Raw genomic sequence first — 26,578 nt, forward strand, 5'->3', positions numbered from 1 at the left:
GTACTTTTCTAGGGAGTTTTTCTGACATTCCTAAAAGTATTTGGAAACACGATGCACTTTTTATTTTTTTGTGAATTCTCTTACAACTCATACAGAATCCTTCAGAAGTTACTCAGAAACCCTGTAGAGATTGTTCAGGGATATTGGGCGGTATGAATAAAATGTAGTAAAGTTGAGTTCACTACATTCTCGGCAGTAAACACTATATGTGGAACACGAGTGGAACATATTTTGTCATTTTCCTTTCTACACCTTTCGATCATTTTACAAACAACGTGTTGCTATGAATAAAAGTAGCATTTACTACAAAGCTACTGGTAGTTAGCTTCAGAGGTTGCTTGCTACACATGCTTTGAGATTACGGAATTGAATGGTGTAATTTACTTTTGAGTAATCATGTAATTTACTTTTGAGGAATCATGGGAAAACAATATGAGTTTTGATAATTCGGAAGGTATTTTGAGTTTTGCTTAGGAATTCTGAGGTTACGAAAACATTCGCCCCGCCAATTTTGAGACTCCGATAAGGTTACCGGTTGTAATAGTTTGTAATATCCGTGTGAATTCTGGCATTACGATAATTATGTCATTTTCTAGGAATTTTGGGATGTCGGTGGGAATTCAGATATTTATTAAGTAATTCTAAATTTTACGTTTGAATTCTGACATCTCAGATTCTCAGATTTCCTTTAGAATTCCGGAATTCCTTTAGGAACTTTGAAAAGCGAATTTTGAAAGCCATTCTAGAAAATCTGGTAAAAACTCTAGCATTCGGGTGGGAATGGGACTATTAATCTCTTGGAACTGTGGGTATCTTTGAGACGTTATTTCTGTAAGAATCTTTGAGATTTTGGTAGAATTCTCTGTAAATTATTGTGTGAATATTTGGAATTCTAAAAATCAATCTTTGGAATTATTGTAAAAACCTTTAAGATTTCGTTGATCTACAATTGCGATGGAATTTCAAAGCAATGCTTTAATATAAACCTTTTGAATGTCGGTAAGTATTTTCTACACACAATTATTTCACCGACCTCAGTAAAACGTTTCGCCGAGAACCCAACAGCTGAGAATACGGTAATTTTCAATGCCGAATCTCGGAACTTATTTTACCGAGATTTCAGCAATCCTATTTTTTTTACCGAGATCTCGGCGAACGTTACCGAGATTCGGTAAACATTTGCCAAAATATCGGTAGAAGTTTTACCGAGAATCGACAAATTATTACCGAGATATCAGCTGTTGGGTTTTCGGCGATTCCGTTTAAGTCTGTAGGTTCCAATGGGATTTTTTGTGAAATCAATAAGAATTTTAATAATTTCAAAGGGAACCCTAGTGTTGTTTTGTGGGAGATCTTCATTGAATTCTTACGATTACCATCGTAGTCACTACAATTCCCATAAAAATCTCTACATTCTACATTCTAGAAATTTCAAGGATACTATCAGGAACCTCACCAAAATAACAAGAATATCACAGAAACACTAAGAATTTCCGGAATTCAGCATGATTTTAAGAAAAAAAAAAACGGGGTGCCTCAAAATTCTACCGCAATTTCATCAGAATCTCACTACTGGTGCTAGGAAATATGTGATTTCTAGTTTGATAGCTGTAATCTCAAGATCTCTTCATAGGTTTTAAGCTAAAATTAAATTCGTTGAACACTGGCGTTGGCGAAGACCGAAAACAACCCAGAAAATTCTTTGATGTACGATCATCATTAAATCATAAATATAAAGAGAATACCAGACTAATCGCAAAATTCTGATGCTCTTCCATAAATTATTTCATGAATTCTATCGACAAATCTTTATCCTTTACAGTACTGGGTGTCGCCGGAACCGCAATAGTTTACAAACTTGAACAGGTACATAGAAATATTATTCAAATATCAAATATCAAGTAGATCAATGATCCATTGATTTTTTATATTCCTTAATCCGGAACCATCATTGAATTCAAAAATTTCAAAGCATGAATCAAAAATACACCTAACTTATTTGTGATTGTTCCTGAAAATCTCATCAAAATCGATCGAACGATGGCGAAGACACAGAATTTTGAAATTTCGATGACGACACTTAGTACTGTAAAGGTTAATGTATATTTTTTCTAATGGATTTATTCAGAGTATTTAATTTAAATGCATCCGATGATTCCTCCAAAAGATCTTTCACAGATATCTTCGAAAACAACTCTAAGAATTCTCTTAGGATCTCCTCAAGAAGCTCTTCCTTATATACCTTCTGGGATTTTTTAAGAATTAACAACAATTACTACTCCTAGAATCTATGAAATTATTCTAGATCAACAATCTTCTTTCACATAGAATTTTTACCCAGAATTTTTTGAATTTCCTCCAAAATAGTAGTAGTAATTTCATCTGAAGCTTTGCTTGTAATTCCTTTGAACATAACTTGAAAAATTCGTCCAGAAATTCATTCACTACTACAGCTACTAAATAACTCCACGAGAAGTTATCTAAGAAATTTGTAACGCTTCTTTTTTTAGAATTAACCCAGACATTCCTTCAAGTACTTCTCTAAGATTTGTCTAGGATATTGTGATAAACTTCCATCGAATGCCATAGATTAATTTTTGAAGGTGTTGATGGAGGAATTCATGGATTAATGTAAGTAACAACCTGATGAAGATATTAGATGAAGTTCTGGAAGTATCTATGAAATAATTTCTATTGTATTATTGGGAAACTTCTGATCTAAATATTCGAAGTAATCCTGAGATGAAAATTTCAGCAATAGGGCGATATTGAAAATTGAAAAGGCAATAGATGATTATTTTTCAGTTTACTAGCACTGATGAAATCCTGAAGCGAAGAAAGCACAACGGTAGATGAACATACCCAAAAAGTTATATATTCACATTTCGCTTGATTTTCAATCACTACTTTTTCGAACCAGTTTCCTAATTGCATGTAATTAAATTTTTAATTATTTTCCACACGTTTTGACAGTATCGATTACTTTTTCAAATCGACGTAAGTAACTTTCACACTGTTTTGAGAATGTTAATTAAGAAGAATCACAACCTGTCTTTTAAAACTGTTTTGAAATGAATCCTCTTTTCAACATTTTTTTGCCGTGTACATCGCTTAAATTTTGCATGCAATCAGCCCGCGTTAAAACACTAGGTAGTTGGTATCGTTTCCCACAAAAATTGTATTATAAAATGATAAGCCGTTTCAGTCAGTTACTTAAAAAGTTTTTGTATCAGTGTAAAATCGACTCAAGTAGTGTTTTGTTTTGATTCGTGGTTAACTCACTTTGACACTCTCCATGCAACGGAGCGGCGAAAGTAACGGTTAGGTTGCGAAAGTTGAAAATCTTACTTACGCCGTTTTGTAAATCCTGAAATCAAGCGTTCTAAAAGTAAAAAAAATCTAGTTGATATAAAGCGGAACGTGTAGAATTTCGTCTGCGAAACACGTAGGATTGACAAAATAAGTTTTTCAACTTTTCTGACTTGAGTCTGTTTGAATAAGTTTTCGAGAGTTCTCGACAATCATTCTTCCATGTGCTTGTGTTGGAAGTTTGAGAAATTTGAGAACCGAGCAGAGCGCGATCTGTGAGTGGAATACAAACATCAGTGTCGCCACTCGGCGGCCAGTGAGAGAAACTAAATTTTCGATAACACCAAGAAGAATTCATGTTTTATATTTTTGGAAAATTCTCCTGTTAAGTTCCAGAGAACTATTTTGAGACATTTCTGCGGGAATCGCTTTAGAACTTTTTTTCATGAAATGCCTTGTGTTATGAGAAAACAATCGCTTGAAAACATGCAGGAGAAATTTTCAAAACTTGCTTGAAAAGCATGAAGGAAGGAATTCTTAAGAGCATTACTGGAAAAACCTTTAAGATAGTATTCACAAACTGCCTTAAATACTGAAAAAATCCCTGGAGTAGAGCAATTAACGATCGAACTCATCTTAGAATTCCAAGAAAAATCCCCTGTTGTGTAATTCCTGCCTAGAGCAATGCGTCCAAAGTTAGTGATATTTCTGGTTGTATTCTTGAAAAATCCTAGTGGAATTGCTTTGGAAGATCTAAGATATTTCAGTTTAGTAAAAAGTATGTAGGAATTGCAAAAGGAATATTCAATTAATTTCTAAAAGTTCTAATTCTTAAAAAGTTATCATAGGTATTTTTATAAAATTTAATGTGTCCCATGCTGGATTTCGTCAAGAATTTAAAAAGAAAGTTTTAGAATATTTGAATGGATTATTGAAGGAGTTCATGTGATCATGGCAGAATTCCAGAAGAATTATAAAGAATTACAATAGAAAAAAATCTGAATGAATTCCAAAAAAGAAAAAAAAATACATAATAATAACTTAAAGTAATTAATTTTTAGACTTATAATTTCTAAAGGAATGTATAATAATTTTAATAAAGGTGCCATCCTAGACGAATATTTAGAGGAATTCTTACAATTTTCTCAGAATGTTCTTCGCTGAAGTAACTTTTTTTTTCTATCTTTATTAACTATCTCGGGGTGGGATTCGATCCCAGGTCCTCGGCGTGAGAGGCGTGTGTTCTAACCACTACACCAGGTCCGTCCCCTTGCAAGAACTTCTGAGAAAGATTCCCGAAAATTTCTTAAAGGTATTGCTGATGATTAGCTATGGAAGTTCATGGTTCTCCACGAACAAATTCTAGATCTTTGGAGTGATAATAGGGTAACGAATGTTTATTTAATTCTCAAAACGCTAACAGTTGGCGCCAGTGGCAAAAAGTACAGACAACAACCTTTCGTACATTCAGTTTCTCTCACTGGCCGCCGAGCGGCGACACTGATGTTTGTATTCCACTCACTGATCGCGCTACGCTGAATTCTCAAATTTCTCAAACTTCCAACACAAGCGCATGGAAGAATGGTAGTCGAAATCTGTCAAAACGTATGGAACATAATGAAGAACGTCAATTACAAGCAATTAGGAAACTGGATCGAAATAGTAGTGTTTAGAAATCAAGCGTAATGTGAATACATAAGTTTTTGTATTTATTTCATGTTCCATGGTGCTTTCTTTTTTTTAGGATTTTGTTTTTACTATCACTGAAGAAGAGCCATCTATTGCCTTTTCAGCTTTAAATATCGCCCTATTGCAGAATTTCCCTTAAAAATCCGTGAAAAAATATCCCGAGAAATACAATGAAAAATTCTAAGAAGGCTTTCCTGAGGGTCTTTTTAGAGATATCTCTAAAAATATTCCTTAACAATTTTTTATAAAAAATCCTGGCTAGATTTGAGTTATAATCACTAATAGTTCTGTTAGTTTCTGTTCACAAGATTCTTTGTAGAAACGTTTTGAGGTTTCTGGCACATTCCTCGCAAGCTCATTTGCCAGGAAAAAAAAATGACCACAACAAAAATTGTTCCATCAGTCTTGCCACCGCCTAGCTACGCCCATGGTAGACTGATGTTTATTCACGACTGTTGCGGGAGCACGATAACTTCGAGAACAGATAAAAGTATTGACTATTGACGGTGACGGTAAATGATAAATCTAAGAATAGAAACTATATTCCACTGAAGTAGAGCTTTCAACCAGCATTCAATTTCATTAATGAACTAATGAACTTAAACTAATGAAGGGTGATTGCGATTTAGCAGAAAAAAATTTCTACAAAATCAAGAGAAATAAGGGTTTTTATTCAAGATTTTTAGCATTTCTATGGGAAATTCTTAAAAGTTTTGAATGTCCACTCAGAGAGAAAAACCAACATATTAATATGAACTCCCAAAATATGGATTTCAATTACCGCAATCTTATCATGAATACAGTTTATTTATAAAATATTGAATAAATATATGAGGAACATTAAGAATAAGCTTCATATTCTTATGACGCCAAAAAATTTCATATCGTCGTCATCACCAGACAAATCCTACTAGCTCACCTCCAACCAACACGTCAGTATCCAAGGGGTGAACCATTATGCTGCTTATGAAATACTATCACGTAACCGACATCAGCAATGGAGTAGCTTCTCGTTTCTTGTGCTAATAAATTTTGGGCTCAGTGGATTCTTTATTGGTGCAACTTCCGCTCTTCAGCATTTCAGCATTTTACAGTGGTTGCAGTTGCCGTGAGTATCCATATGAAAGTACAACTTCCTACCGGTTCTGGTCCTAAAAACACAGTCAACTTTGTAGTCAGACTAACGAAAAATGACAAACATGATTGAACGAGGTTTCAATATACGGTTTGGAATATATTTTTATATTAACATTTAAAACAAATCCTTATTGTTATGGTTTTTTTTTAACGAGATTTGTAAGCCTGAACTAGTTTATCTCTCAACCAACGGCTTTATTTCCCTTCCGAAAGAAGTCGTCTCTATAAACTTAAGATCTTAAGTGACTATCTTAGGAATGGGATTTGATCCAGGGTCCTTGGCGTGAGTGGTGTGTTCTGACCACTACGCCAGGCCCCTAACAATCCTTATTCGTCAATCCTACGTAAATCGTGAGATTGACCAGTAACCTGACGGATTAGTAACATGACTGAGTGAGTATTCAACAGAGGAGCTCGAGATAGATCTTTTATCCCTGCTACTTCTTCAATAATCTTCACCTGTCGTTGACAAGGAAGCTGATGATGAGGAGAAAGGCTTAGAGAATGCTTATTAAAGTATACCCAAGAGTATACTTTTCTTTTATCTAACTCAGTGGTTTTCACAACGTATTCCCCGGAGCACTTGGTGCTACACGAGGCTTAGGCAGGTGCAAATAGAAAATTGGTCAAACATGATCTGAGGGTCGTCGGTTCGAATCCTACATTTAGAATTTTCGAGAGCACAACATAAGTGAACAAAATACTGATTTTATCGATCACTTGTGACTATTTGTGTCATAAGACGGTAAATAATCCAGAGTGACGAATGCTGGTACTATGGCGAATACCAGTACACCTACCCTATTGGAATGAAGTAGATCGTAAGTACAGAAAGTATATCTATTCATATTAGGATAAATTGTTTTTAAAATGAAATCAAACGATATTCGTCAAAATTATGGGGACGAGTAACACATGTCAAAGAATGAAGCTTTCAAACGAAATTGCAATAGGGTAAGTGTTCCCGTAGTTGTGGGTGTTCCTATAGTTGCGGTAGTGCCGTTTTCACTGATTTTATCACTTTGACCACGGAACCGACACTGCCAATCGACGTATTGGCTTGTTGATACACGGAGTAGTTGAAAAGAGCGTTCAAATTGTTTTAAAACTGATGAAATATCACTAAAATTGCTAAAACTTTTCTTGCTTTTACCAATAGTTGCGGTAAAGTGTTCCTATAGTGGAGGATCCCATAGGAAAACCACGGATACCGCAACTATAGGAACACAAATTAAAAATATACCGCAACTAAAGGAACCGTGTACCAATAATGGAGGTATTATTTTTCACTGACATCCCGATGGTTACTGCGATGAAATCAATTTTCTCATTTAATGAATGGTCGTTACCTGGGAGGGAGGCACCGATACTACACACGAAATATGACACAACACTTTTCCAAATTGCAAGATAACTCCCGCTCACCAACGACAATCAAGGCAGGCTTGGGGAAAATCGCTAGTTTTCTTTTATTGTGTACCTTCGATCTTTCTGGACAAACTTGGAAAAAGGGCCATAGTTTTATGTGCATCCAATTTTAATGATGATTGGAAAACAGTAAAAAGATGCGTGTTTCATTATTTTATATTCGATCAAATTAAAAGGTACTATTATGGCATTGTTTTTAGGTGTCGCAGGAATTGATTTTCAACCGATTGTTGTCAACTTTGTTGGAATGCAAAAATTTATTTTGATCAATTACGCGCTTTTATCAAGTATGTCCATTCTTCAAGATCTGGGCTCACAGTGACAGTTCGTGACAGCAGAATCTCGGCTCACTATGACGTACATAAATTTTGTATCGGTTTCTCCCTCCCAGGTCGTTACTTCCCGTTACAACAATAATATGTACATTCATTGTGCTACTAGAATTTTGAGGGGTTAAATAAAGTTGAACCGTGCTTAGTACCTCCACTATTGGAACCTTTACCCTATAGGACACAATTTAATTGTGAAGAGTGCTCCATAAGCCACAAAGTTTGAAAACTCCTGCTCTAACTGATTATAATTCTGATCGGGTGAGAGGGCTCTCATCCTCATCATAGCTACTTGCTGGATTGCTAGATTAGGTACACGAAAGTCATCATCAGCGTGTCGAAATTATGGAAACATCATGCGCCGCCGCCGTCACTCCTCATCATCTCCATCTCGGCTAATCCTCATTGTCAGGAAAATATCCTTTTCCCTACATTATTTATACGAGCGCTTCCGAAAGTGATTCTAACCTATTTTGTCCTGGTTTTTCCTTTCCGTTTCAGGTTGGAGACCGCGTGGTTGCGCTACCAGAATTCCGCGCCTGGTCCGAACTGGTAGCCGTCCCGACCAAGTACGTGTATCACATTCCGGACGAGATGACATTCCAGGACGCCGCTGCCATCGTCATGAACTACCTGGTTGCGTACATTCTCATCTTCGACCTGATCTCACTGCGGGAGGGCAAGTCCATCCTGCTGCATTCCGTCGGCGGTGGTGTGGTAAGTAGCGGAGGGTGGGGTTCTATTTTGGGCAAGGCGGAACAATTTGTCTCAATAGAGTAATTGTTAGAAAATCAGCGAATCGAGAGAATTGTCATGCGCCTCGGGGGTTCTTCGGTTGTAGTTGAAAAAAGGTCGAGCCTTACAGTAAGGAAACGTGACGAGAAAGTTGTCGTGAGGGTTAACTCGAACTCGGGAGTCAAGACTTGCTATGGGAACCATATAACCTTTCTCTCGTTTAAAGTTCTACTTTAATAATAGAAGTCGCAGGTATCACCGGGGCTTGATATCTTCTGATTGTACTAGTAATCAATTAAGGTGAAGATAAATCGAAGTCAAACCTCAAATTTTTGAAAATCGTACAATTTTACTAGCATCTTGAAGGACGAAACCTTACATGTTTGGAGAAACAATTTTCCGTTATTTGAAACTCAATTTCATAACATATTGTCGGTCCTCCCAGACCGAAAACACGGAACTTCTACCTTAAAACGTACGTATACTTTTACACGTAAATTAATTTTGTTTGAATATTCGCATACAGCATTGAGATTTCCATCACGAGTAATTTTTAAGAAAACTTGCCCTAATCAATAAATATTATTAAAGTTCGAAAGTATATTAAATAGGCCCATAAATGACGTAGCATTTTAGGGGGAGGGGGGTGGTGGTTTTTCTTCACGAATTTGTGACGATATGCGATAAGGGGGAGGGACGTAGAATTTTGAATCATGTTGGTAAAAATAGTAGCGCTGAAAATAAAATGAAAAACACTTTTATCAGATTTTTTTGTTTTAGTTATTGAACTTTTAAATATTCAACTTCAGCATCATAAATATCATATGATGAGATTGAAAATTTTCTAAGAAATTTAAATTTTCCTAATACAGTGGGATTCGGTTTTTGCCACCCCCGATTTTGGCAACAAAATCGGATCCATTTTAGGCAACATTTACGAATACCATTAAAATTTGTAAGGTTTTGTAAATATCATCGTGCCTGTTGCTTTAGTCATTTGAATAAAAGGTCAGTAATACACCGACTACATTCCAGAGCTCCATCTTTGTCGATATTTCCCTAAATCCCACCAACTGCTAAAGACTGTCACAATCTTATTTATTTCGGGACGGTCATTAGTCATGCATTCGCAACGTTTCATGAGGTCATTTCACCAGTATCTCAACTAGAAACTAACCTCTTTCCAAAGAAATTCATATTGTGTGACCAGCCCACTTGAGTCTGCCGGTAGGTGATATACATAAAAAAGTCACTTTCCCTCAGGCTTAGAAGAGCTCGTTTGAACAAAGCACAAGCACTGACATAGGAGCGTTAGCGTAGTTACGGTATACTTCGAAGATTGGACACTAGCATAGAAGAAATAAAAAGTATATGACTCTCACAGAGTTTCAATCATAATGCCGGTACGCTGATCATAAGTACTGTGCAAATGGATAGGACAAGAAACGGTCAAGCAATGATTCCGCCACCGAAATTACTTGAGCTGTACGCTGCTGAGAAGTAGAGCTGATTCCATAACTTCGGTAACGCCTGCCGTACAAATTAAAGGGAGCGAACGGAAAAAATGTGCCGCTCAATTATTCCGCAAGAAAAAGTGAGATTTCACTCATACTGAATCAACAGTCAAAATTACTTTGATGAAAGGAGAAATTTTACTTGAGTGATTTACCTTTCAGGTCCGTACTTGGTTTAAGTTTAGTCTCACGTTTTCAGCTCACAATTTTTATCATTATGGAAATACTTACTTAACTTCCAAGGAATTTTATAAAATAATTGCGTTATTCTTGTTTGGCTAACTTCAATGACTCCCATACTATTTGTATGCAATGAAAAATGATGCGAAAACTTCAAAGTTGATTTTCTCAAATCTAGGTTTTTGTCACTCAGGGTTTCGAACACAGGCAGTACTTCATAAAGTCCAAGTAAGTCGGTTCGTTTTTCTTAGCGTCACAGTAAGTTTTTTTATGCTTCGTGAAGATCATGCTGAAAGTGATTTGTGGCTGCTCATTCAAAGATGGAGGATCAATTGGTGAGCTCGTTTCATGCTTTAATTTCAAACATTTTTATTATGTCTGTCAGCATATTTTTAACGTTACAATACCGTCGTCGGGGGTGACATTGGGCCTAAGGGGTGACATTAGGCCAAAACATAATCTGAAATGTCTCAGCAAGTATTGAGATATAGTATTCCTTGCATTTTGAAATTGTTTATCGGCATATCGGTCTATTATGCTCGAAGTAAGAGGGAGCATGGAGAAGAAAGCAATGAATACTAGATGGATAGGTACCGTAAGGGAACGGCGAGAGAAATTGGATTAGATGTTGAAGAGGGCATACCATATGAAACAGTATTACTTGAAACGTCACTTCCTTGTGGCTAACGTCCCCTATGGGAACGGCTTGGGTGTGTTTTGAGAATGACACTACCAAGACAGCCAAAAGGAAGGAGGTCTCAAGCGCCCTAATACTGTTTGGCGATCAAGCAGGTTCTATCGATCGATGGCTTATATTATTGGTGAATCTTTACACAATCATGGATGGTTTGTCCATATCATGTGTATTTCTCCCCGATAAGCCACACACATGATCATTATTTATGAACTGCGTTTTTATCTTTTTTTTTCTAATCCAATTTCTCTCGCCGTTCCCTTACGGTACCTATCCATCTAGTATTCATTGCTTTCTTCTCCATGCTCCCTCTTACTTCGAGCATAATAGACCGATATGCCGATAAACAATTTCAAAATAAAATCATCACGGTCGATACCTTTGTATGTATTCCTTGCAGTTATCTACAGCTACCATCATAAAATTAGATTCCAGGAGCTAGTAGATTATTTTTAATAAATCATTGAAAAAAGTTTGAAAATAAGGCACTTTTAATTGTTATTTTTGAAATCTCACTATTAGGTGGATACATTCTAATTTGAAATCCCATATTCATCAATTGTTTTTGGTAAACTCTAGGTAACTTGAGCGGAAGACGATTCTTTTTTTGTTCTTATTGCGTATAAACTCTAGTTTATTAGTCCCAATATCACCCCCTCGAAGCGGTGAGTTTGGGCCAATTCGCATGTTCTATTCGAAAGAAAATAAAAGAATTTCTATTTTTTGTTCAGCATTTGCAAATACATTATCCATGAACGTATTCCCATATTTAGAGGAACATTTCAAGTCAAATTGCAAAAGCTGGTTAAAAATAAATCAGGACCTATGCATTTTTGGTTCAATCTCACCCCCAACGGCGGTAGTTAGAATGTTTTTTTATTTTTTTTTTGTCATAAAAAAATAGTTTGAATGGTTCGACTTACTAAAGGTACGTGTCGACTTACTAAAGGTTCAATTTATTCAACGATTTATGAATGGTTCGTCACTGTGAGTGTTGGGATAAGTATGTTCTGCGATGCGATGTTCCAGTCAATCGAATTGGTTTTTTTATTTTCAATTAATCATTTGCATGCACGCTTTCGTGCTGACAGCGTTAGGAATGTTGCGTTTACTTATTTGTTCAACAAACTTTGAATGGTTCGTCATTTCAAGTGTCGGCATTAATTTTCTTCTACTTGTTTTTTTTCTTTCATATTAACTTAAAATTTTTATAAATAGGCATGTTTGTATGATACAAAAAAAAAAGTTTATCATGGGCTAATCGCTTATCAAAGGGTATCCTATGACCAAACGATCCTCCCCATTAACAAACATCCCTTCCAGTAACCTTTGTAGAGATACGGAGGTAAACACAGTCTATTAATAGCAAAGGCTGCTCACTTATATTCCTTCCCCCAATCCCATCTTATCGAAAGGAAATGGCTAGCGCCGTTACTGACCCTGATGGACCCCTAAAAAGACGCACTGAATTATGCACAATGAAGAAGATTATTACCAATCCTAGTCGACTTTCTAGTTGATTATTTGTGCATCTTTACTGACTTCGGTCAATCGCGAAATAGCAATCATAGATATGTGCAGTCAGTCTAAGCTGAGCTAAGTTTACACCCTTTTGCATCAAACTCCTCAATTCATTGAGCAATCTCTGAAGAATGTTTTAATGATCTCTGGAGTAACCTTTAAAAAATTTCTCTACTCTTCAGAAGAAATTTCTGTGAAATTTTGAAAAGAAATCTCTAGAAGACTTCGTAGAGTAATACATTAACAATTCATTGAATTTAAGAGAATTATCGTTTTTTTTTTTTGAAAATGCTTCATTGGTGCAATAATTAGAATTTTTTTCAAATATTGCGTAATTCTTCGAGGACTTCCTGTCAGGAATATTAGAATGAATTGCAAGCAAAATCATTGAAGAGTTTCAATATATGGATTTATTTTGAAGGTTTTTTCAGTTCGGTGGCCACAAACGATCTTTTTTCCTGCAATGTAGTATAAAGTATAATAGTAGTCAGTACGAAACTGATTTCAATAACTTAATGAGTAATATAGCGACGTTTTTTTTTTTTTTCATTACGCATGTCTTTTGAGATGCATAATGAATCATAACCCAACAATTTCCAGAAATTTATTAAAATAAAAAAAAACATTTGTTAAAGCGTAGCATCTCGTTATGATTTGTGATCTGCCGCAATCTGGCAATGTGAGGTAGGCGCCATTTTAATTGTCAGCACATCTCACATTATCGAACACAAACCATTGATTAGTTTTGGAAATTTATCCCTCAGAATGATTGATATGCATGAAATATCATAAATCCATGATACAGAACTAACACATTTTCATTGTTTCTGCTACAACACGTGGTTTAAAAACCATCATTCTGTACCTTATTGCGTTAAGGCTAAGTAGCCCGTCATTCGTTTTGGCAACAATGATGACTTTTTAACTTGCATTTCAAAGTCATAAAACTCAGTCTTGATAGGATAGGATATTGAACAGAAAAAACGAAAAACGGGAGTGAACAGAACTGTTATTTTGTACGGGACATTGCATGACGTTTTTCAACAGCCTACTTGATAGCAAGACAACGTTTGCCGGGTCCTGAGGGGTGCGGACTCGAATATTTTGGTCATTCAATTTGAACACAATATTTTCTACCAGTACTAACCGTCGTTTGTCTCGCCGCATCACGATTTTTTTTTGGCGGAAAAATCTGAAAACTATTCAAAATCAATGAAACAGTCATTCGAGTCATCGTGCAAAAGTTTGAGTTCACCCCTCAGTATGGTGTATCGTGCAAAAGTTTGGGTTCACCTGAAGTTACTTAAAACACGGAAAATCTGTGGAATCTCAAACGCGCCATATTTGCGTTTGAAAAAGCTATGAACTATTAAAATCGGTTGAAGAATGGCAGAGATATTGACAAAAATGACCTCAGGTGAACCCAAACTTTTGCACGATGACTTGAATGACTGTTTCATAGATTTTGAATAGTTTTCAGATTTTTCCGCAAAAACTTCGTAAGCGCCTTTCAAAGAATATAAGATTACGGATCTTATGACACCTTGTTTTAAAATTTTGGTCAATTCAATGCTGAGGACATTCGCTTGGTTTTTTCCCTGTGTTTTTTGAAAAATGTCACAACTTGAAGTAAAAATTTAGTATACAAAATTCAAAAAATGTTTTTGGAAAAATGAAAAATACATATGAAGTAAGAATAAATCTTTGCCTTTCGAATGCGAAATTTATCCCTCAGAATGATTGATAAGCATGAAATATCATAAATCCATGATACAAAACTAACACATTTTCATTGTTTCTGCTACAACGCGTGGTTTAAATACCATCATTCTGTACCTTATTGCGTTAAGGCTAAGTAGCCCGTCATTCGTTTTGGCAACAATGATGACTTTTTAGCTTTTAGCGCCCTACTTCGCCTTAACTACTATTTTTTCATACAACATTAGATAATTTGTAAACAACCTTATGCGTGAATAAAAAAAAACAAAAACCTGTAAATAAAAATTGAATGGTGTCTGTATGTTACGAAATGCCATGAAAACGGGCGATCAGATATTAAAAATTCTTCCATGGTATGTTCCTAAAGTGTTCCGACGTGTTTGTGTCTAGAAAATGTTCAGGATATTGAACAGGAAAAACGAAAAACGGGAGTGAACAGAACTGTTATTTTGTACGGGACATTGCATGGCATTTTTTGACAGCCTACTTGATAGCAAGACAACGTTTGCCGGGTCCTGAGGGGTGCGGACTCGAATATTTTGGTCATTCAATTTGAACACAATATTTTCTACCAGTGCTAACCGTCGTTTGTTTGCTTGTCTCGCCGGAAACCATTTTCAAGATGCACAATAAAAATGCTTTACACAAAGCTTCTGCAGTTTGAAGCAGACAAAAGGTTTACAAGTGTAACGTTTCTTCAAAAGTTGGCAGTTTTTGTTTTACATAAAATGTATAACATTTTTTAACGTGATTGAGTGATGACCGCACACTCCGAGACATACTCGGATCACTTTTATTAAAAAGTTCGCAAAAATAGATTTTGAATAGTTTTCAGATCTTTCCGCAAAAATTTCGTAAGCGCCTTTCAAAGAATATAAGATAACGATTCTAACGACACCTTGTTTTAAAATTTTGGTCGATCCAATGCTGAGGAAATTCGCTATGTTTTTTCAGTGTGATTTTGGTCAAAGGGCACATTGTGTTCTGATAAACAAATTGTCGGTGTTTAGTCAGACTAGACCATGTGTTTCTTTTTAATGATATGAGAAAAAAGTTCTCTGATCATTCGAAATAACAAAACATGCAGTATTTGCTGTAAAATAATGCTTATCGTTCTGATGAAACACCTATTCATGATCAAACGTAATAACCCCACCGCAAAATTGTTGGAGGAATAGTGTCCGACCCCTCACAGGTTGTTATTTTGATTAACTTGTACGGCCCCTTTTGTAAGCTTCTGCAGCTCTTCTCGAAACGCGGATGTCCCTGTTGTTGTGTTCTGCCGGAAAAGGTGGTTGAGGTTGCTGTTTTTAACAAAAATCGCTAGTGTTTAGAGGTGATGTTTTCTTCCAAATTGTGAAATTATCACTTGCAACTTATTTGTAATACCCTCCGCTGTATAAATTATAAAGGCGTGTTGATTGTCACATGTTTCACGTTAAACATCCAATAATAAAACAGCAGAGGGAAGATGAGAATTAAAAGAGTTCTTGATTTATCTTAACAAGCCCAAAACTCGTGTAGTCCAAATCAAACTGGGACATAAAATGCGAAAAAAATGTGTTCTTGCGAAAGGGAACGAGTTGACGTTTGGGACTGCATGCAAACCCCTTGGGATAACTAGGATCGTTCTAGCAGCATTCCTGGGACATGTGAAAACCTCGTTAGGTATAACTGGAACGATTCAATTGGAAATATCTTCTTAAAAACCACACATTTCTTGCAGAACTTTTCTTAACGACCTATGAACACAAAGAATTTTGCTTCATTTATTATCTCTTCAATCAATAGCTAAGTCAAAACAAATATATCTTCCGTTGTGCTTTTTGTATAGTCGCTAGCCAAGGACTTATTTTTAAAATAGAGAAAAAGTCATCTTTAGTACTCTGCCCATAACTGCATATTTGTAACATTCGACATAAGTAGGCATTGAGTAAATGGGATGGCAAGTGTGCATTTTGTTGCAGTATGGGAGGAAACTAAAATTTCTTAGAACCATTAAGAACTCAAAAGTGTTTATTTGAGGCTGAAATTTTGTACAACTCATATCACATACTGGGTGAATAGTCAGAAAATAATTCTGATAGAAATTTCGTTGCTACTGCATTACGAGGCTCAAGTATAATCACAATGTGTCTGTTATGCGGTTATAATTGCCAATGTGACAAAACAACTTGGTATTTTTTTTGAATTTACTAGAACAATCTCACAGATTTCAGTAAGTTGATCAAAAGTTTTTGTAATTTGATGACTCTCCCGGGTATTAACTCGAAATTGTCAAAAATGTCGAATGTGTCAAGTATGCAGTTATGGGCAGTACTGCACTGTAATAATTCAAAAAGTCCAAGAGAGGCGAGAATCGCTCTTTGTTAGATAGGTCGCGAGATTAATTGAATTCGTTCGATGGCACATTTTATTTTCCAATGAGTTATCGAACATCGCATCGTGACATTATTAGGTCCCGGGATATAATCGCGCAAGGAATTTTAATTGCTTATTCTTATTGTGGATTATTACCGCACATGAAAGAATCGTTGTTAGAGAGGGGCATTGAAAGCTTTGTATAATATGATTATCTTAGATAATTAGGTGTTATCCCACCACAACTAAAAATCAGCAGAGATATGTATAACAATTTATCAACAAAGGGAGATACACTTAGAACTATTTAAGGCGCAGCAATGAGCATTTTTGGAATGCAAAGAGCATTTTTTTCCAGGCTGAAATTATTAGCGTTGATGTAAAACAAAATGTCTGATAAAGGAGCTATTTGAATGATTAGTCATCGTAGTCGTAGTCACTATGGTTGGTGCTGCGGTGTGGAAGCAAGTCTGTTGTCTGCTTGTCCATCATCACCGTTGCGTTTGTTGCTACAAACATGTGCCGGCAAAGACAAGCAAATGCACGTACATTAGAATAGTTCAAAAAAAAAAATTGAAAATACCGTCTCCCATTTCTTCCTTACATTTTTTATGATAGAAAAAGAGTTCTGCTCAGATTTTACCAATTTTGTCGTAACGATTAAACAAAAGATATGGGAGATAGTTTTTTATTATATTTTGTGATTTGAACCGCCCTAACCTACAAGAAGCTTCCTTTCGTCGTTGAGCGTTGGATCCTCCCGCCCATGTAAACAATTAAACTGCGGTCGGATGAGCCGGAATGGATTGGAATGGATGATGGCACAAATATTGTTCACTGATGTGTCCTGCTGACTTCTGCCCGACTGCTGCTACTGACTTTTCATCCCAGACCCGGGCAAGGTTGAGCGATAATGCTAAAAGCTAACCAGGACCGCCGACGATGAGTGTAAATTGAGCGATTAAAGCTGCATCCAGAAGGCATATCTTGGGAGCATTTGCTCAACGCGATAATGGTGTTGCTGCTGACTGTTGTTGTTGCTACTGCCCTGAAAGCGCAATCCAAGAATAAAGGCTCGTAAATATGTAACGTGTTCTTGTTGTGTTAAATAGGACATGGCATGGAATCAGCAACATTTTTGCGAACATTAACATACAACGGGAAAAGTTTCCGCAAAACACGTCAAACGCAATTTAGCTCGTACATCGCAATCGAATTTAAATTTCCATGGATTTTTACACCTCTGCCACACTAGAAGGGGTGCGATTGCCACAGCAGCTACCATGCCCATACAGTTACGGATCGCATACGGTTATGGATAGAAGAGAACACACAGTGTAAAAAGGGCAAAAATAATAACTGATGTTCGACAAAATAACTAATTGTTATCAAACTTTGACATTATAAGAACATACCATGAATATAAATTTTGTAAAACGAGAATGACAAAATAAACCATACTATTCTTTGTTATAAGATGTATTGTTAACTTTCGCCAAATCACTACAATGCAAATGAATTGAGTTGATATTTCTTGATTATGCACACTGTGAAATATGTTACAATTGGTTTTAACATGTAGGATTCGACACTAATTGATCCATAACTGTGGGATGATGGTACAACTAACCGCGGCGAGGAAATGGAGAAAACCGGAGCAAATCAAAACCTCCCACTGCCCCTTTTCAGGTGCGCAATCAGGTGGGCGCCCGACTGTCTGTCTCTGCTCAGCAACATGCTAGCTATAGCGAGCCAGGGTATGGACCGACGGACGGCTCTCCAGACCGACCCCATCAACTAGGCGCCCGCTCTCAGGTGTCACGTAAACCGGTAGATACAGTAGTTGTCGAATGGGTGCGCATTATTGGTTCCATACAAGATGAGATTAATGCAAAAATCCTTTTTTTCTAATTCTATCATTTTATCGAAAGTTTACCATATTTTGTTTTTGAAAAAAAATCTTTCAGTTATGTACCGTTCTGCTTCAAATTCCGAAATATCTACTTTGTATGGAGAACAAAGTCCCAACTATTATACTAGAATTACATGAATTTACTAAAAAAAATTACTGCCTCAGACGTATCTCTAATAACTTGGTCAGTTCAATTAATGATTTGACTTTTCTATCCATGCTTTTCCTGTGAGGAAGCGTCCGGAAGAATCATGAAAAAGATATACATTTATATTTATTTCAAATTGTTCAAGTTGCAGAGGCGAAATATTTACACACCACTCGAAAGTTTAGTGTTTATCAATGTCACATTATCGTAAGAAAACTTACAAAATTTTGTACAAATCGTCACGATTACCTGAACCGTGAGCGTGACATAATTTATGGACGACTTCTAATACCCAACTCCTCTTTAAGACAGAGTACACTTTGGGATTTTTTGTATCTTTTCAACCGGCAACCAAAAAGTTTTTATTTTTGGCACACTTGTAGGATCATAACATGCATGAACGATTTTTCACCTTTATGAGTAAATTTGTTTTGGTAAGTATTAACGCTCCAGAATGGTTTAAATTCTACATGAGGTTTTATGTAACTCATTAGGAATACAGATCAAAAGCATGTATGAATAGAGTCCAAAATGGGCCGTTTCAAAAAATGACGTCCATCTCAATGGTGCTGCTTTGCCCCGAAAGGGATATATACAACAACGCAATACTGGTCAAACAATCAGAAAACTTTCCAATAATTTTAACTATTCATGTAACCTTTTGTTTGCTACAGGGATACATTATTCCGAATAATACAAAGGAAAACGTGTCTGCCACATGTTTTGTGTAACTTGAACCTAGCCAAATCGTAGAAAACGTCGATATGGTCTGGCCAAACGCCACTGGGGCACCAAGGTAATTGCTAGTTGCGTGTTGGCGTTGGTCTGCTATGTGCTACAATCGAGCCAAAAATAGCGTGGATTCATAAAGGGGATATCGTCTGCACAATAAATTGTCCGTTTGTGATAATTTTTCTAGCCCAGCTCTATAAACAAATTGCGAATAAGCCATTATTACGAATGAAATGGAGTGTTTAGGGCCATACCAAGTGAAATAAAGTGTTCAAGACCAATCTATGCCTTAGAGCTTTTGGCTTCATAAGAATAAAGGTCATGTGTTTGTTCTCTGTTAACAGTAGGAGCTCCACGATCAAAAAATTTACGCGGAGCCTCGGAATTAAAAACTTTTAAATGGATGTTTGGCTTTATCTCAGCGATCGCTCAACCGATTTTCGATTTTTTTTCACGTATCTCAAATTCATATCCTCATGTTTTGTAACCTAAATTTCCATTAGCTCATGAGTGTAGAAAAGAGAGGCACCATTCATGATTTTAAAATATTCCATCAATAAATGATTATTCGAGAAGGATCATATTGATCAATGTTACCCCTGATTACGGTACAATAAACCCTAAATTTCCATCCCGTTTTCTTATGAAACAATATTCAAAACAATGACATGTAGTTTTTGTGACATGATTTTTTTGTTTGGAAAAAAAATAGTAATTTTTGGATACACTCAAATTTGTTTTTACTAAAAAAAAAACTAGAACTTATTTGTTTCAGTTGGGTTCTAAAATTTTCAATGAAATCTTGTTTTTATTTAATAACACGAAAGAGATGTTTTGAGTGTAATCCAATGTTGAACTTTCAACTCAAACCTACACACTGTTTCTGAACAATCGAATTTATGTAGAGAAACTACGTGTAATTATTTTGGAACTCGATTTGTAGGCCAACTATTTGAATTTCCGTGTTTTTTTTTTGGCAAAATAAATTTTGAGAGTATTCAGAAATTAATATTTACCCCAAACATATTAACTGAATTTCTTAAAGCGAATTTATGCCGCAAAAATTACGTCATTGCTTTTAATAGCTATTTTGAGACCACCTGTTCTGGATGAATGTCGCTTCATCTTGGAAATGATTATTTCATAACGTCGATCTTGTCGGCTTTATTCCAACATGAACAAAACAAAATAAGATTGAAAATTCGTCTGTAATAATTTGTTAGGTACTGCTTGTTAAATTATTGAAGTGATTTATTTCGATATAGTGCTCAAATCTTTAGTGCCGAGTGAGATTTACCTTGAAATGTGATGAAAAAGAAGTTAAATTGCGTGTGCCCACTCTGAAAGTGGTATATTTCTAGTTATTTGGCACTTGCTAAAAGAATCCGCCAGGAGAAGAAAAAAACATATTCAACATTTCTTGGTTTGCATTAATTGTACTCTAAATTATATTTGGTCAGTTTAATCATCATACCATAGCATCTTATACGCGAATTCGTGGAGATAATTTGATTTGAAAATAGTGAACTTGTGGCAACCGGAGCAAAATTAATATGGCGGAACCACAATTGATATATTGTCATCCATAAATGCTGTTTTGTTATCATAAATACGCAAATAGGGGCACACGGCGTTTGTGGATGTAAAATTGCCTTAATAAATGCAGATTGAAGATGATTCAACTTTTTTTTTTCGCTTTTTATGATAACTAAGCAGCTTTCTACAAAGTTTGCAGTCTGGGTATGCTATTATGAAAAATATACGCAAAAACAATGAAAACGACCATTAGACATTAGTGGAAATAATAGGACTGGGAATCGCTCCATGACACATTTCAAATGCAACAGGGACATGATCAGAATCCAAGCTACAAAACTAACTGACGTCGGTTAAAACCAAACATATAAGTGGAAAAGTAGGTTTTCACTACTATTATTCTGAACACAACTGTAGATGGAACATGTGGTGGAGTTGCTATCATCATTCACATGTGAATAAAACATAAACTTTTCTTGCAATTTGCAACCATTTTTAATCTTTGTTGAGCCTTGTATATATACTTTCATAGCTGTTTGTGCCTTATCAATGAACTAGGTAGATTTTATATGAAAATTGACAGGAAAATGAATGACAAGTTTACAAAACAAAAACTACTATTATTTTGAGCGATTTCATCTGGTGCTTAATTTTTTAGCCGGTGGTGTGAAAATCGTGCTAAAATGCTCAAATTTCGTGCTAATAAAATTGAGTATATTTGTAGTTCACTGCCGAAATTTCATGCTAATTGCTCATATGGAAACAAAGTTACAGCATGCCGAAGTTGAGCATTTTGTATGAAAAACGGCTTTCACTACTATTATTCTGAACACAACTGTAGGTGATGAAATCTATAAACGAAAAAATGTACCTCTTTTTAGTTTAGATCCAGCTTTTAGATATGTTTCAGTAAACACTGCTATATGTATGTTATTACCTGTTTTTAAAAAATCAGACAGCTCACCTTCTTTAGCATTCAAACGAAAAACGAGAATTCGTATTTAAAATTTATAAAAAATCATAAATTTTGTGGTTGCTTAGATGCGAAATCAATAGCAGAAGCAGGCAAGTTACCAGAAATACAGTTAACTCTCCCTTACTCGATATTAAGTATCTCGATATCGAGTTAGAGAACCATAGTAAAAGTTGGTTTCAATGGCTAACTCGATAGTCCCTTGGAAGCAATTGCACTGATTTTGTGTTCTGTTACTCGATGGTCCATTCAATACCGAGTAAGGGAGAGTTAACTGTAAATACATTTCAGGTATTTTCGTAAGTGCAAAGCTGGAGATGAAATAAGGTGTATCCGCAGCACCATTTTATTTCACAAAATTGTGACGGTAACTGGGGTGGGTTGCAATATTTGTAACAAAATAGAGCGCTGCATATGACGAGCCTAACCTCACTTATTTGACAGCTGCTGGTCCTGTTGTTTACGTTTCGGACTTGGTCGTTTTTTCCATCATTTTTTCATCTTCGCATTTCTATCACCAGCATGCTGATGGTGACGATTTTCCACGGTAGGAAGATAGAATAATACGATCCGTGGGTATCTGCAGTGGATTTTACCTCTCCTCGCAGCAAACTTTCACGAAATTAAGAAAGATTCGAAAAAAGTACTAAGTCCAAACTGTAAACAACAGGACCAGTACCTGTCAAAATTGATGTGTGACGTCACAGTGCAGTGGGCAATTAGCTTATTGATGAACATGAATAAAATTTCCCGCTGATTCCACAATTTGTCTGTGTGAAGGGCAATCCAAAAAACTTGGTCTTATGGTTGCACCAATTTACACAGCGTTTTGGTATTGTCTTTCTCTGGACGGCCATCTCTTCGCGAAAGACCATCTCTTGTTCTCAAATTTTGATTTTATAAGGCAAAATTATAAATTTCAACCCGATTGAGGTGATTTTTTATAAAAAGTTGCCTTGATGTGGAAAATAACTTTTTTTTTTTAATTTTGAACCTCCCTAGTGGGGTAAGACCTTGGACAAGTTTCAAAAAGAAAAATGCATGTTCTACCATTCATCAAAAATTATGCACCAAGGTGCTTCGACATGTATAAATTTTTTGTGGCGCCAGTTGGGCTTTACTCCCTTCAGCAATAATTAGTGCCCATTATGGATGTCGACTTGTGTCCAACTAGACACGCTACCAACACATATTCTTAACTATGCTGGTCGCATGCATGCCGCATACGAGAAATTGTGGCAATTCTAGTACAACCAATGACCCTCCCTGATTTCCTTTCGTGTGAACTGTCGGGAAAAGTTTATTCGCGGATTCGTTCTTGACACAATTGTGATAAATTGTCGAACCTTGTATGGGCGATTAGATTGCACCCATTTCACCAGGAAGACATGCAATCTTCATACAAGGGCAATGAAATTTGAACGCTTGTAATTGTCTTCTGTCATACATGATTCCAAACAGATTGTTCCGCCGCAATTAATCTATGAAAAGTCGTATTATTAATACATGTTTTTCATCGACAGGGACAAGCAATCGTTCAGCTTGCGCGCACCATCCCGAATGTGACCATCTTCGGTGTGTGTTCCAAGGGTAAGCACGAAGCTCTGGCCGCCACCGGATTGATCGATCACCTGATCGACAGAACCGACTACGTCAATGAAGTCAGAAAGTGAGTTTCGAAACGTTGCACTCTTAGACGTATTTGTAATGGTTTTTCTGGGTATTTGCAGAATCACAACTGAAGGAGTCGATGTGGTTATGGATTGCCTGTGCGGAGAGGAGTGCAACCGAGGCTACGGGCTATTGAAACCCATGGGCAAGTACATCCTCTACGGTTCATCCAACGTTGTCACCGGAGAGACCAAGAGCTTCTTCAGCGTTGCTCGTTCGGTAAGTTTATGAAAGGGTTCGATTTAAGTGCAAATGAATAACATAGTTACATTTGGCAGTGGTGGCAAGTGGACAAAGTATCGCCGATCAAGCTGTTCGACGAAAACAAGAGCCTGGCAGGGTTCAATTTGCGACATCTGTTGTACCAACAGGACGGTTCGGCTTACGTTCGTTCCACAGTTGACAAAATCTTCGACCTGTGGAAGGATGGTAAGGTTAAGCCCGTGGTAGACAGTGCCTGGGCTCTGGAGGATGTTGCCGAAGCCATGCAGAAGATGCACGATCGCAAGAACATCGGCAAGCTGGTGCTGGACCCGGCTATGGAACCGAAACCGAAGCCTGCCACCCCGGCCAAGACCAAGTCCAAGAAACAGGCCAGCGAAGACAAGAGCAGCAAAAAAGACAAGTCTTCGGAGAACGGTGACGACAAAAAAGATGAAGAAGCTAAGACCAATGGCGAGGAAGGTGAAGCAGCTGCTACCACTCCGGAGGCGGTGAATGGTGACAGTGCGGAAAAGAAGGAGGAGCCGGTCGCCACCAATGGGGAGGCCACGGAAAGCGGTAAGTCAAAATTTTAAGTTACATCTCGAATATGTTGTTATACAACAGAATTAACATTTTATGATTTTTCTTATCCTTCACAGAGAAAAAGGAATCGAGTTGAACAGCTTAAGCTCGTCCAGTCCGAAACTATGAATCACTTCACCGAGAACAACCATCACCACACATCAAAACATGCCAGCAACAACGTCCCAACCAATTTGAGTCGAACCAACACATCTCCTGAGTCCCACCCAAGAGTGTATGCAGTGTCCAGCATCATCCAACAGCAGCAGCACTTCGCTCACCTATCCAATGCAGTGCAGCTGATTCCTATCGTGGCATTTTAACGATAATAACACTTGTCTTCTTCAGAAAAATTTGTCTGTTTTACATTTGCAGTTTTATTAGGTTTTCTACTGTATTTTTAATTTATGTCTCTACAATCAGATTATTCTGTTCAATTTTATGAAAAAAGTGCATCATTCTTATCGACAATATTATCAACGAGAAGTAAAAATGGAGTGATCCCAGTAAAAGCAAGAGAGTTGTATGCATGAGTTGTTTTTGTGTTTTAATAGTGATTCTATAGTACACCTTTTCATGTCAATCTTCTATGAATGAGCAGTTTTCATAATTTAGTAAATGTTTCCGATCTCAATTGACCGCTCCCATTAGATTTTTTTTAGTTCGTTTACAGCTTCATAGAGAAGCACGTAACAGAAGTCTTAGCCCTAAGCTATGCCTAATTAGGCAAATCAATAGAAACAAAACAAGCCTCGTAAATGTTGAAGGTTTCAGAATGCGAACGCAAAACCACAGACTCGTTTGTGCATGCATACAGGAGCAGACAGCCAAACCATTGCCGCAGATTTACTTGTGGACACGATACACAACTATAGGAAAAAAAAACACATCAGATTTCATTCCGATTCATCACTCTCACCCATCAACAGAATGAAACTAAGCACAAAAAAGTAGCCTATATTCTTCAGTTGGTTAGTGATTAATTTGTAGGAGATTCACGGTCTTATTATAACGATGATTTGAAAGCACTGGACCACACACGCCCTATGCGAGCGAGTGGAAACATACAAAAATTTATAAATTTTCAAACTATGTGTCATTTAATATTGTAATATTTAAATATATATGTTTAAATCCTAATGTATAACAGAAAAGGACGATTTGATTGATTTAAAAATATATATTAGATTCTTTATAATGAGAATGATTCTTTGTTTCCTTAAGGTAACTGTTTATTTTACAAGGAAGATAGCGTGAGAAATATAAGATGTGAGGTTAAGAAGAGAAAGTAAGCATGAGCAGATAATATATATTCTGTTAAAGAAGGTAAAAGAATCAAGTAATGTCATACATTCTAACAGGCAAAAACATGCAATTGAATATTTCCACTGTTTCATACGATTATAACATTCATCTTAAACGTTATTAGTGGAACTTGAAATCCCATTTCCGACCAGATATTTTTGTCTTCTTTTGTATAAATTTTTAAATATTTTTATTTTATAATACATTTGACATTTGATTAACTTTGTTTTGTTTTATTTCGTTTTACTTTCCGAAATCACCTCTTTTGTTTCCCTTTTTTTTCTTTGACTTCTTTTCCGAAACGACCATAAAAACCAGGTCCGTCACACTCGGGCTCAGATTGGGTACCACTTCTAGTACTGCATTTGGTCCCTCGGTAGTGCAAAAGGTACCCAAGTTTGACAGATCGCAGTACACTTTTTACGGCATTCTAGATTACCTTATGAGCCATAAAATTTTGGGCAACTGCAAGGGACATGGAGGTCTTTAATTTGTCTTTGATAAAAACTAAAAGCTGTAAAAACGTCTCTAAGGTTTTCCCACATCGATTCTAGTTTTAACAACCAAAGTCATTGTGAAAGGACACATACACGACCCTGATCTCAAATTTGGTTGCCAACCTTCGCCTATTTGATGAATCAAAAATATGCTGAAAACATAAGTGTGAAGGATATCATAAGAATGGAATAAGATGAATAACACAAACGAAAGTACGAACCTGTTGCTGTTGATTTGTTCATTGTTTGAATAACAGAGTAATACATAGAAGAGAGCGATAAAACAGCCATGCTGAATTGATAATATTCGTTGTCTAAGCAATGGCTCACACATGTCCCTAAATGGCACTAATGAACACAAAACATGAAAGTACTCACTAAATATCCTTGATTGCGACACGA

General features: G+C 36.4%; 1 protein-coding gene across 3 annotated transcripts in view; it reads left to right on the forward strand.

Moving 5' to 3' along the window:
- LOC5573673 (synaptic vesicle membrane protein VAT-1 homolog-like) overlaps positions 1-25,900 on the forward strand; it is a 164,294-nt gene extending 138,394 nt beyond the window's left edge. For all 3 annotated transcript variants that reach the window (XM_021842520.1, XM_021842519.1, XM_021842521.1), the window contains exons 5-9: positions 8,394-8,609; positions 23,441-23,586; positions 23,648-23,807; positions 23,867-24,368; positions 24,452-25,900. In XM_021842520.1, the coding sequence (XP_021698212.1) occupies positions 8,394-8,609; positions 23,441-23,586; positions 23,648-23,807; positions 23,867-24,368; positions 24,452-24,471 (1,044 nt within the window). In that variant the 3' untranslated portion in view covers positions 24,472-25,900. The remainder of the gene's footprint in view (positions 1-8,393; positions 8,610-23,440; positions 23,587-23,647; positions 23,808-23,866; positions 24,369-24,451) is intronic.
- The last annotated feature ends 678 nt before the right edge of the window (positions 25,901-26,578 follow it).

The sequence above is a fragment of the Aedes aegypti genome, chromosome 2 (assembly GCF_002204515.2).
Source record: "Aedes aegypti strain LVP_AGWG chromosome 2, AaegL5.0 Primary Assembly, whole genome shotgun sequence".
Classification (NCBI taxonomy): domain Eukaryota; kingdom Metazoa; phylum Arthropoda; class Insecta; order Diptera; family Culicidae; genus Aedes; species Aedes aegypti.